The sequence below is a fragment of the Penaeus japonicus genome, unplaced genomic scaffold (genome assembly GCF_977035675.1).
Source record: "Penaeus japonicus unplaced genomic scaffold, GWHDUDI00000001_assembly GWHDUDI00000007, whole genome shotgun sequence".
Lineage (NCBI taxonomy): Eukaryota > Metazoa > Arthropoda > Malacostraca > Decapoda > Penaeidae > Penaeus > Penaeus japonicus.
In genome coordinates this window covers 8,337,022-8,349,521 of record NW_028234409.1, presented here as the reverse complement: position 1 = coordinate 8,349,521, position 12,500 = coordinate 8,337,022, and the positions used below count along the sequence as shown (strand labels likewise).

The 12,500-nt window shown below is 44.6% G+C and overlaps 3 protein-coding genes across 3 annotated transcripts in view; all 3 read right to left on the bottom strand.

Moving 5' to 3' along the window:
• Positions 1 to 3,323: 3,323 nt before the first annotated feature.
• LOC122250278 (uncharacterized) lies at positions 3,324 to 6,452 on the bottom strand. The gene has a single exon (XM_043011630.2). It carries the CDS (start codon positions 6,450 to 6,452, stop codon positions 3,324 to 3,326), a length of 3,129 nt encoding a protein of 1,042 aa, XP_042867564.2.
• Positions 6,453 to 7,431: 979 nt separating this feature from the next.
• LOC147471545 (uncharacterized) lies at positions 7,432 to 10,653 on the bottom strand. Its single transcript, XM_086538179.1, has one exon. It carries the CDS (start codon positions 10,651 to 10,653, stop codon positions 7,432 to 7,434), a length of 3,222 nt encoding a protein of 1,073 aa, XP_086394305.1.
• An 886-nt stretch (positions 10,654 to 11,539) lies between these two features.
• Positions 11,540 to 12,500, bottom strand: part of LOC147471544 (uncharacterized) — a 3,222-nt gene continuing 2,261 nt past the window's right edge. The window contains exon 1 of the mRNA XM_086538178.1: positions 11,540 to 12,500. This exon is cut by the window's right edge and continues 2,261 nt beyond it. Within this exon, the coding sequence (XP_086394304.1) occupies positions 11,540 to 12,500 (961 nt within the window).

Genomic DNA, 12,500 nt, shown 5'->3' with positions numbered 1-12,500 from the left:
ATTGACTTTGCCTAACGCCATGTTTGTTAACGCGCGTTGAAAGCGCCTCATGTAAACCGGGCCTAATTGGCTGGGCTGCCAATGAGGAGAGAGAATGCGCGTTACTATGGCAACCCCTCGGATACTCCAAGTGGAGGAAGTTTCTCGCCGCTAGCGCCGCTTCAAACGGTCACTATATATATATATATTACTATATATATATTACTATATATATATATGTCTGTTTCTCTCTGCATTATTTGGCACAGACACACATATAACGCACGCACAAACACAAACGTCGCGTTGACGCCGTGTTTGAAAGTGCCTCGTGTGAGCGGTAGTTTCTAACGCCGAGTTTGCTATCGCATGTTGGAAAGCGCCTCGTGTAAACCGGGCCTTTGAGACACTACTGGTTAAGGGCATAGACGTCCCCCACTCTGACTATGTCACAGCCGTGGGCACGATCTATGATGGAGTATTCTGTCATGAACCTGTACTCTCCATCTCTTTTGAAGGATGAGGCGGAGAGGAATATTGCAGCAATCACTCCGTCGGGTAGTAAAACCTACTTCACGGATGGTTCTGTGGAACCCATCACCTGCACTGCAGGCGTCGGTTTTGCAGCAAGGGGCATAGTGAAAGCTATGCGGGTAACCGACAATGCCTCCACGCTCCAGGCAGAGGCAGTAGCTATTATGGGAGCTATAGCCCATGCAGCCCAGACGGACAGGCATGTTGTCATACACACAGACTCTAGGGCCGCCATTGACAGCCTGCAACAAAGCACGCCCCTTGATAACGTTTATCTTCTAACCACGATTCTTACCATTGCTCAGAGAATGCTGGATCAGGGTAGACGCATTATCATCAACTGGATTCCAAGCCATGTTGGTATTGAAGGGAACGACTTAGCTGACAGGCTAGCGGAGGAAGGCAGGGAAAAACCCTTGAGTGATCTTGTGGTGCATCCTAGCCGGGAACTGCTAAGGCGTAAAACGATGGCTGCAGGGCAGGTCGGTGCCCTGCAGCGACATAGAGAGGAAGCGAGAACCTTCCCCTCTGCCAGCTGGTACTCAGACGCCACAGGCTATGAGTCGCTGATACTCTCCCCCAGAATATCAAGGAGTGCCGAAGTCAGCCTTCACAGACTGAGATTAAGCTATCCTTGTCCGTGGCAAATCATACCCACCATTGGGCATGATGAGCGACGCTGTGGACATTGTGGCGCGCCAGACGCCAAGGTAGAGCACTATCTGATGGAATGCGAGCACACTCGCTTCCTCAGGCAGGGACCAGAGACGACAGCCGCCGGGCTGGTTATGTCTATCGCTTACCCCCTGGCAATTGCAGCGCCTTCAGGCAATCCGACCGCCACGGTAAGCATTCAGTGATGATGATCAGATGAGTTAGCACTTATAGCTGGCAGAGGCCGGGCCGCCTCGTGCATATAGCCCGGGCGAAGGGACGTCTTCGCAAATCTCTCTGAACTGACCTAGTTATGTGCATATCAATTTCTGCTGAAGTCTTATCACAGAAAAAAGGTTCACTGGTAACTTGGTGTTCCTTTCTGTGTGATCATTTATGTCATAGAATTTAGCTCTCAATGTTGTTTTACAGGACTTATGATGAACACTTTCTTAATCATCAGGAACTTAAGTGCATATATCCTCATGCAGCCATTGCCTTCCAAATTTGTGTATATTTGCATTGTTTAACTTGTTGAGACATGTTTCAAAGTGATTATTAGTCAAAGTCAAGAAGCTAATGTCTAACGACATAGCTGTTGTTGCAATGAAATGATACTGCCTACTGAAGGATCAAACTCTGGTATGGTATGGTACGGTATGGTATGGATGGTTTGGTATGGTTACCAATTCCAAAAAAAAACCTAACCTCTTTTACTATATCCACAGTCCCCTGCCTTTAAAATTAATTCAGAATTATTATTTACTACAATATTTAGTACCTTCTACATTTGGGTACCCCAATCGTTATTGAAAAAAAAAAAAAGCTAAACGCATTTTTTTTCTTTTTTTGTCGAAATCGGCTATCGGCTAAATGCAATATTTTCTAGATAGGTGTAACCAAATTCGACTAAACCTATAAAAAAAGCTACTCTGGCACCACTAGTAAATATTTATCAGTCATATCCCATATAGACGGCACCTGGGAGTTTTGTTCTCGTCTTCTCTTTGCCCGTCTCCTTTATCCCTTTACTCTTTCTATTTTTTTTTTCGACGTCGGTGTTAACAATATATATATATATATATATATATATATATATATATATATATATATATGTATATATATATATATATAGATATACACATATATAATATATATATATATATATATATATATATATATATATATATATATATTCACATATACATATACACACCCATATATATCCATCTATATATCTATATCTATTCATATCTATATATATATCTGTCTATCTATCTGTTTGTGTGTGTCATGTTTGTGTTTATGTGTGTGTGTGTGTGTGTGTGTGTGTATTTGTATGTGTGTGTATTTGTATGTGTGTGTATTTGTATATGTGTGTGTGTGTGTGTGTGTGTGTGTGTGTGTGTGTGTGTTATCGCCGTTTGGCGATATTAAGGAATGACTGAGACCGCAGTGTTTGCACACACTTCGTTTTATTGATAGTGGTCAAAACCTGTCAATACAACGTAGTCATTAACATATAAATTCATAACATACAAGATAACAATATTGATTATAATGTCGTACATGACATATGGTCATTAATAGACAGATCTTAACATCATAGGAGTATAGTATCAGAACATCATTGTGATGTTATCCAAGTAATCATATTTATCATGGCTTAACACTAAGAGCCATTTATAATCAGTTACATTAACTATTCGCATAAGTAATAACAATGAAGATATAATGGTATCAATACATACACGTTGCGGGCACAGAAACACCTCAGTTCACTCTTGCGTGCGCTAATCCTCGGAGATGTAGTCTCTATGGTACTGTGTCTCGTACTGCCTATCCTCGACTGTTTATGCTTTTCCTTCGCTCTATGTATGTGGTCCTACACAGCCTATCGTGGCTTCGTCAGCACAGGAAAACAAGGTAGTACTGTTCGTGATACGTAAACACATCTTCGGTGATAAATGCGCGAGCCATGTGGTGCGGTTGTTTATGTGGGGTCACTCGGTGACACCAGCTGACCTGCTACACCTTTTCCATCGCTAGTTGCCACAGGGGCGTAAGCCACTTACTAAATTTATCACCGTACTGTGTCTATCAACAGTACGGCGATAACACTCCCCCTACTTTGGGCGATTCACGCCCAAATATCACTATGTTAAATCTTGATCATCACACTCAAGAAGACAGAGTTTCACGACTGGACGAAGCAGGAGGCCAAGGCTGGTGCGCACCTGCACCTTCCGGACAAGACCATCTTCACTAGGTATAACTTTGGAGACGCGACCCATCCTCCACCTGTTCCGCGGAAGCAGTGGGTCAACTAAAAGAACGAGGTCCCCAGAGTGGAGGTTTCTTGATGGAGAAATCTTCCGATGGCGCATGCGGAGTGTATGCAGATATTCAGATCGCCATCGAACCCAGAATCTATCAGCCAGAAGCTGGGCATGTTGCCATCGTCGTCTTAGGGCATCACCAGGGGATAAGCCTCCCAAAGGTAGGGTGTTACCTGATTCTACTCGAAGTATATGATTCGGCGTTAGAGCTTCAAGATCAGATGGGGAATCCGAGAGTGCAGTGAGGGGCCTGGAGTTAAGAGTTGCCTCAACCTCGCAAAACAGAGTGTGTAGGCGCTCATCATCAATTTTTTGTACACCAATGATTGAGGACAGGACCTTCCGGACAGACCGAATTTGCCTCTCCCATACACCTCCCATATGGGATGCCATGGGAGGCTGGAAATGCCATTCAATACCACGTTGCTTTAAAGTCTTGTCTATCTTGTTACATACCCTCCAGCTGGTGAATGCCTCCCTCAGTTCTTTATCAGCCCTTGGGAAATTAGAACCCCTGTCAGAATAAATCTTTTCTGGTATTCCCCTCCTGGATATAAATCGAACCAGAGCATTGAGGAAGGCATCTGAATCTAAAGAATGCAGTACCTCAATATGAACAGCTCTGGAATTGAAACAAGTGAAGATGCAGCCATATCGTTTCAGTATACGACGCATGTGTGCCACAAAAAAGGGGCCGAAACAGTCTACACCAATAAATGTGAAAGGTGGTCTCCCAGATGTAATTCGTTCTGTTGGCAAGTCCCCTTGTCTTTGCTGTGAAGGTCGACCGTTTACCTTACGGTATGTAATACAAGAGCGTATAACTTTATCAATAGTGGTCCGACTAGCAACAATCCAGTAGTGACGACGTAAGGATGCTAAAGTGTGCTCCCTACCGGCATGGCTAACTAGAATGGAGTGCACATCACGTACTATCAACATTGTAATATGGTGATTCTTCGGCAGAAGAATGGGTCCTAAAGTATCCTTTGACTCATGTATCTGTCGGCCTCCCACTCGTAAGATTCCATTCTCATCAAGACTTGGCTCCAATCTATATATGTGGCTATGTCGTGGCAAGATTGTTCCTGATTGGAGAGCTAGTAACTCTTTGTTGAAACTACTGCGTTGAACTGCTCGGATGATGCACTCACGAGCACTTTGAATTTCAATAACTGTAAGTCGCCGCTCCCCTTGATGGGATTTCCGAGATGCAAACCAAGAGCAGAATCTGCGAAGCCAGGCAACTGCTCTTTGGAGAGCATACCATGATGAGAATCGAGTAAATAGACTGTCAATCAGACTAGGTTCTTCTGTATGAGTGGTAGTGACAACAATATCCCCTTTTACTTCAGGATCATCAACTGGTGTCTCTAGAACCTTAGATGATTGTGGCCAGTATCTCTGGGGCTGCCACAGGAAATCCGCACCATTTTTCCATCTTCCACCAACTAGTAATTGTTCAGCAATCAGACCCCTGGTTGCATCATCTGCTGGATTGTCTGCAGAACAAACATACCGCCATTGTGCAGGGCTTGAGTATCTATGGATCGTTCCCAGCCTGTTGGAAACGAATGTGTAAAATCGACGATTGCTGCCTTTGATGTACTGAAGGACGATCATGCTGTCTGACCAGAAAGTCGATTGTTTCACTGGTTGCTGAATCTCCCGTCTGATTTTTGCATCTGCTTCGACCGCCATGACTGCGGCACAAAGCTCAAGCCTAGGTATAGATAAGGTCTTGATAGGAGCCAGTCTGGCTCGGGCAAGAATCAGTTCACAATGTATAAGATTATCCTCGGATGTGAAACGTACATAAGAGGCGACAGCATAAGCGGCCTGTGAGGCATCACAAAAATGGTGTAACTCGATCCCATCTGATGATGTGAAGCCCTCAGGTATGTAAGTACGAGGGAAGGCAAGTCCCTCTAGCATCTCAAGCTCTGAAAGCCAAACATTCCACTTGGCCACGTTTCCTGGGGCTAATTCTTGGTCCCAACTGACCTTTCGGCGCACTTCTTGAAAAATCATCTTTGCTCTCACTGTAAATGGGGACAGTACACCTAATGGGTCATACACGGAGCTCATTATGCCAAGAATGCCACGGCGTGTGCATGGCTTAGAGGGTGTGGTTGTTCTAACCTTTAAAGTATCATTGTGTAAATCCCATATCATACCAAGTGCTCTGTCGATAGGGAGGTCTCCAAGTAGATTCACATCTCTAATGGAGGTATTTCTTTCTGTTGGAGATATCGAAGCTATGACTGCTCTTGAATTGCTTAACCACTTTGTTAGACGGAAACCCCCTTCTTTCAATTTCCGTTGCAACTGTTGAACATAATCAATGGCACCCTTTTCAGAATGTGTAGAGAGAAGTAAGTCATCAACATAAAAGTTTCTCTTAGCTTCCTCCATCATGGCATTTCTTTTACTCTCGAGTGTTTTGTGTAAGGCAAACGAAGCACATGCGGGACTCCATACCCCTCCAAACAAATGAACAGTCATCCGGTATGAGATGGGATCTCTTTTCAGATCTCCCTCTGGCCACCATAAGAACCTTACATCACGATCTGGGGGTGATACAAACACTTGATGAAACATAGCCTCAATATCAGCTGCTATTGCTATTTTTCCTTCCCTGAATCTGAGGAGTATCCCTAAGAGATCATTGGTTAGATCTGGTCCTTGAAAAACTTGACTGTTCAGGGAGATCCCTTTAAAGACAGCGGCACAGTCGAAAACTATTCTAGTTTTATTCGGTTTGTTGGGGTTAAAAACCGGGTGATGGGGGAGATACCACGTTTTTCCTGGAGTCCCTGTATTGTCGTCAACCGCCTCTGCATAACCCAATTTAACGAGAGTGCTCATTTCTTCAATGTATTTCAGTCTTAGTTCATCGTTACGACTGAGCCGGACCCCTCGTGACATGAGCCTTTTGAACGCCATGGTTTTATTGTTTGGTAGCTCAGGAGCTTCATTCCTAAACGGTATAGGAAATTGGTAGTGAGAGCCCACCCGCTCTCACTGAGCTTCCCACATTTTCAAAACCTTCAAGTCTTCCACAGATTTCACATATGGCCCCGCGCATTTATCACCGAAGATGTGTTTACGTATCACGAACAGCACTACCTTGTTTTCCTGTGCTGACGAAGCCACGATAGGCTGTGTAGGACCACATACATAGAGCGAAGGAAAAGCATAAACAGTCGAGGCTGCGGTCTCAGTCATTCCTTAATATCGCCAAACGGCGATAACAGTCAAAACACGTCAATACAACGTAGTCATTAACATATAAATTCATAACATACAAGATAACAATATTGATTATAATGTCGTACATGACATATGGTCATTAATAGACAGATCTTAACATCATAGGAGTATAGTATCAGAACATCATTGTGATGTTATCCAAGTAATCATATTTATCATGGCTTAACACTAAGAGCCATTTATAATCAGTTACATTAACTATTCGCATAAGTAATAACAATGAAGATATAATGGTATCAATACATACACGTTGCGGGCACAGAAACACCTCAGTTCACTCTTGCGTGCGCTAATCCTCGGAGATGTAGTCTCTATGGTACTGTGTCTCGTACTGCCTATCCTCGACTGTTTATGCTTTTCCTTCGCTCTATGTATGTGGTCCTACACAGCCTATCGTGGCTTCGTCAGCACAGGAAAACAAGGTAGTACTGTTCGTGATACGTAAACACATCTTCGGTGATAAATGCGCGAGCCATGTGGTGCGGTTGTTTATGTGGGGTCACTCGGTGACACCAGCTGACCTGCTACACCTTTTCCATCGCTAGTTGCCACAGGGGCGTAAGCCACTTACTAAATTTATCACCGTACTGTGTCTATCAACAGTACGGCGATAACACTCCCCCTACTTTGGGCGATTCACGCCCAAATATCACTATGTTAAATCTTGATCATCACACTCAAGAAGACAGAGTTTCACGACTGGACGAAGCAGGAGGCCAAGGCTGGTGCGCACCTGCACCTTCCGGACAAGACCATCTTCACTAGGTATAACTTTGGAGACGCGACCCATCCTCCACCTGTTCCGCGGAAGCAGTGGGTCAACTAAAAGAACGAGGTCCCCAGAGTGGAGGTTTCTTGATGGAGAAATCTTCCGATGGCGCATGCGGAGTGTATGCAGATATTCAGATCGCCATCGAACCCAGAATCTATCAGCCAGAAGCTGGGCATGTTGCCATCGTCGTCTTAGGGCATCACCAGGGGATAAGCCTCCCAAAGGTAGGGTGTTACCTGATTCTACTCGAAGTATATGATTCGGCGTTAGAGCTTCAAGATCAGATGGGGAATCCGAGAGTGCAGTGAGGGGCCTGGAGTTAAGAGTTGCCTCAACCTCGCAAAACAGAGTGTGTAGGCGCTCATCATCAATTTTTTGTACACCAATGATTGAGGACAGGACCTTCCGGACAGACCGAATTTGCCTCTCCCATACACCTCCCATATGGGATGCCATGGGAGGCTGGAAATGCCATTCAATACCACGTTGCTTTAAAGTCTTGTCTATCTTGTTACATACCCTCCAGCTGGTGAATGCCTCCCTCAGTTCTTTATCAGCCCTTGGGAAATTAGAACCCCTGTCAGAATAAATCTTTTCTGGTATTCCCCTCCTGGATATAAATCGAACCAGAGCATTGAGGAAGGCATCTGAATCTAAAGAATGCAGTACCTCAATATGAACAGCTCTGGAATTGAAACAAGTGAAGATGCAGCCATATCGTTTCAGTATACGACGCATGTGTGCCACAAAAAAGGGGCCGAAACAGTCTACACCAATAAATGTGAAAGGTGGTCTCCCAGATGTAATTCGTTCTGTTGGCAAGTCCCCTTGTCTTTGCTGTGAAGGTCGACCGTTTACCTTACGGTATGTAATACAAGAGCGTATAACTTTATCAATAGTGGTCCGACTAGCAACAATCCAGTAGTGACGACGTAAGGATGCTAAAGTGTGCTCCCTACCGGCATGGCTAACTAGAATGGAGTGCACATCACGTACTATCAACATTGTAATATGGTGATTCTTCGGCAGAAGAATGGGTCCTAAAGTATCCTTTGACTCATGTATCTGTCGGCCTCCCACTCGTAAGATTCCATTCTCATCAAGACTTGGCTCCAATCTATATATGTGGCTATGTCGTGGCAAGATTGTTCCTGATTGGAGAGCTAGTAACTCTTTGTTGAAACTACTGCGTTGAACTGCTCGGATGATGCACTCACGAGCACTTTGAATTTCAATAACTGTAAGTCGCCGCTCCCCTTGATGGGATTTCCGAGATGCAAACCAAGAGCAGAATCTGCGAAGCCAGGCAACTGCTCTTTGGAGAGCATACCATGATGAGAATCGAGTAAATAGACTGTCAATCAGACTAGGTTCTTCTGTATGAGTGGTAGTGACAACAATATCCCCTTTTACTTCAGGATCATCAACTGGTGTCTCTAGAACCTTAGATGATTGTGGCCAGTATCTCTGGGGCTGCCACAGGAAATCCGCACCATTTTTCCATCTTCCACCAACTAGTAATTGTTCAGCAATCAGACCCCTGGTTGCATCATCTGCTGGATTGTCTGCAGAACAAACATACCGCCATTGTGCAGGGCTTGAGTATCTATGGATCGTTCCCAGCCTGTTGGAAACGAATGTGTAAAATCGACGATTGCTGCCTTTGATGTACTGAAGGACGATCATGCTGTCTGACCAGAAAGTCGATTGTTTCACTGGTTGCTGAATCTCCCGTCTGATTTTTGCATCTGCTTCGACCGCCATGACTGCGGCACAAAGCTCAAGCCTAGGTATAGATAAGGTCTTGATAGGAGCCAGTCTGGCTCGGGCAAGAATCAGTTCACAATGTATAAGATTATCCTCGGATGTGAAACGTACATAAGAGGCGACAGCATAAGCGGCCTGTGAGGCATCACAAAAATGGTGTAACTCGATCCCATCTGATGATGTGAAGCCCTCAGGTATGTAAGTACGAGGGAAGGCAAGTCCCTCTAGCATCTCAAGCTCTGAAAGCCAAACATTCCACTTGGCCACGTTTCCTGGGGCTAATTCTTGGTCCCAACTGACCTTTCGGCGCACTTCTTGAAAAATCATCTTTGCTCTCACTGTAAATGGGGACAGTACACCTAATGGGTCATACACGGAGCTCATTATGCCAAGAATGCCACGGCGTGTGCATGGCTTAGAGGGTGTGGTTGTTCTAACCTTTAAAGTATCATTGTGTAAATCCCATATCATACCAAGTGCTCTGTCGATAGGGAGGTCTCCAAGTAGATTCACATCTCTAATGGAGGTATTTCTTTCTGTTGGAGATATCGAAGCTATGACTGCTCTTGAATTGCTTAACCACTTTGTTAGACGGAAACCCCCTTCTTTCAATTTCCGTTGCAACTGTTGAACATAATCAATGGCACCCTTTTCAGAATGTGTAGAGAGAAGTAAGTCATCAACATAAAAGTTTCTCTTAGCTTCCTCCATCATGGCATTTCTTTTACTCTCGAGTGTTTTGTGTAAGGCAAACGAAGCACATGCGGGACTCCATACCCCTCCAAACAAATGAACAGTCATCCGGTATGAGATGGGATCTCTTTTCAGATCTCCCTCTGGCCACCATAAGAACCTTACATCACGATCTGGGGGTGATACAAACACTTGATGAAACATAGCCTCAATATCAGCTGCTATTGCTATTTTTCCTTCCCTGAATCTGAGGAGTATCCCTAAGAGATCATTGGTTAGATCTGGTCCTTGAAAAACTTGACTGTTCAGGGAGATCCCTTTAAAGACAGCGGCACAGTCGAAAACTATTCTAGTTTTATTCGGTTTGTTGGGGTTAAAAACCGGGTGATGGGGGAGATACCACGTTTTTCCTGGAGTCCCTGTATTGTCGTCAACCGCCTCTGCATAACCCAATTTAACGAGAGTGCTCATTTCTTCAATGTATTTCAGTCTTAGTTCATCGTTACGACTGAGCCGGACCCCTCGTGACATGAGCCTTTTGAACGCCATGGTTTTATTGTTTGGTAGCTCAGGAGCTTCATTCCTAAACGGTATAGGAAATTGGTAGTGAGAGCCCACCCGCTCTCCCTGAGCTTCCCACATTTTCAAAACCTTCAAGTCTTCCACAGATTTCACATATGGCCCCGCGCATTTATCACCGAAGATGTGTTTACGTATCACGAACAGCACTACCTTGTTTTCCTGTGCTGACGAAGCCACGATAGGCTGTGTAGGACCACATACATAGAGCGAAGGAAAAGCATAAACAGTCGAGGCTGCGGTCTCAGTCATTCCTTAATATCGCCAAACGGCGATAACAGTCAAAACACGTCAATACAACGTAGTCATTAACATATAAATTCATAACATACAAGATAACAATATTGATTATAATGTCGTACATGACATATGGTCATTAATAGACAGATCTTAACATCATAGGAGTATAGTATCAGAACATCATTGTGATGTTATCCAAGTAATCATATTTATCATGGCTTAACACTAAGAGCCATTTATAATCAGTTACATTAACTATTCGCATAAGTAATAACAATGAAGATATAATGGTATCAATACATACACGTTGCGGGCACAGAAACACCTCAGTTCACTCTTGCGTGCGCTAATCCTCGGAGATGTAGTCTCTATGGTACTGTGTCTCGTACTGCCTATCCTCGACTGTTTATGCTTTTCCTTCGCTCTATGTATGTGGTCCTACACAGCCTATCGTGGCTTCGTCAGCACAGGAAAACAAGGTAGTACTGTTCGTGATACGTAAACACATCTTCGGTGATAAATGCGCGAGCCATGTGGTGCGGTTGTTTATGTGGGGTCACTCGGTGACACCAGCTGACCTGCTACACCTTTTCCATCGCTAGTTGCCACAGGGGCGTAAGCCACTTACTAAATTTATCACCGTACTGTGTCTATCAACAGTACGGCGATAACACTCCCCCTACTTTGGGCGATTCACGCCCAAATATCACTATGTTAAATCTTGATCATCACACTCAAGAAGACAGAGTTTCACGACTGGACGAAGCAGGAGGCCAAGGCTGGTGCGCACCTGCACCTTCCGGACAAGACCATCTTCACTAGGTATAACTTTGGAGACGCGACCCATCCTCCACCTGTTCCGCGGAAGCAGTGGGTCAACTAAAAGAACGAGGTCCCCAGAGTGGAGGTTTCTTGATGGAGAAATCTTCCGATGGCGCATGCGGAGTGTATGCAGATATTCAGATCGCCATCGAACCCAGAATCTATCAGCCAGAAGCTGGGCATGTTGCCATCGTCGTCTTAGGGCATCACCAGGGGATAAGCCTCCCAAAGGTAGGGTGTTACCTGATTCTACTCGAAGTATATGATTCGGCGTTAGAGCTTCAAGATCAGATGGGGAATCCGAGAGTGCAGTGAGGGGCCTGGAGTTAAGAGTTGCCTCAACCTCGCAAAACAGAGTGTGTAGGCGCTCATCATCAATTTTTTGTACACCAATGATTGAGGACAGGACCTTCCGGACAGACCGAATTTGCCTCTCCCATACACCTCCCATATGGGATGCCATGGGAGGCTGGAAATGCCATTCAATACCACGTTGCTTTAAAGTCTTGTCTATCTTGTTACATACCCTCCAGCTGGTGAATGCCTCCCTCAGTTCTTTATCAGCCCTTGGGAAATTAGAACCCCTGTCAGAATAAATCTTTTCTGGTATTCCCCTCCTGGATATAAATCGAACCAGAGCATTGAGGAAGGCATCTGAATCTAAAGAATGCAGTACCTCAATATGAACAGCTCTGGAATTGAAACAAGTGAAGATGCAGCCATATCGTTTCAGTATACGACGCATGTGTGCCACAAAAAAGGGGCCGAAACAGTCTACACCAATAAATGTGAAAGGTGGTCTCCCAGATGTAATTCGTTCTGTTGGCAAGTCCCCTTGTCTTTGCTGT

What these genes read in the sequence shown, in the direction of transcription:
- LOC122250278 (XM_043011630.2), bottom strand. Translation starts at nt 6,452, where the DNA reads ATGGCGTTCAAAAGGCTCATGTCACGAGGGGTCCGGCTCAGTCGTAAC.
- LOC147471545 (XM_086538179.1), bottom strand. Translation starts at nt 10,653, where the DNA reads ATGTGGGAAGCTCAGGGAGAGCGGGTGGGCTCTCACTACCAATTTCCT.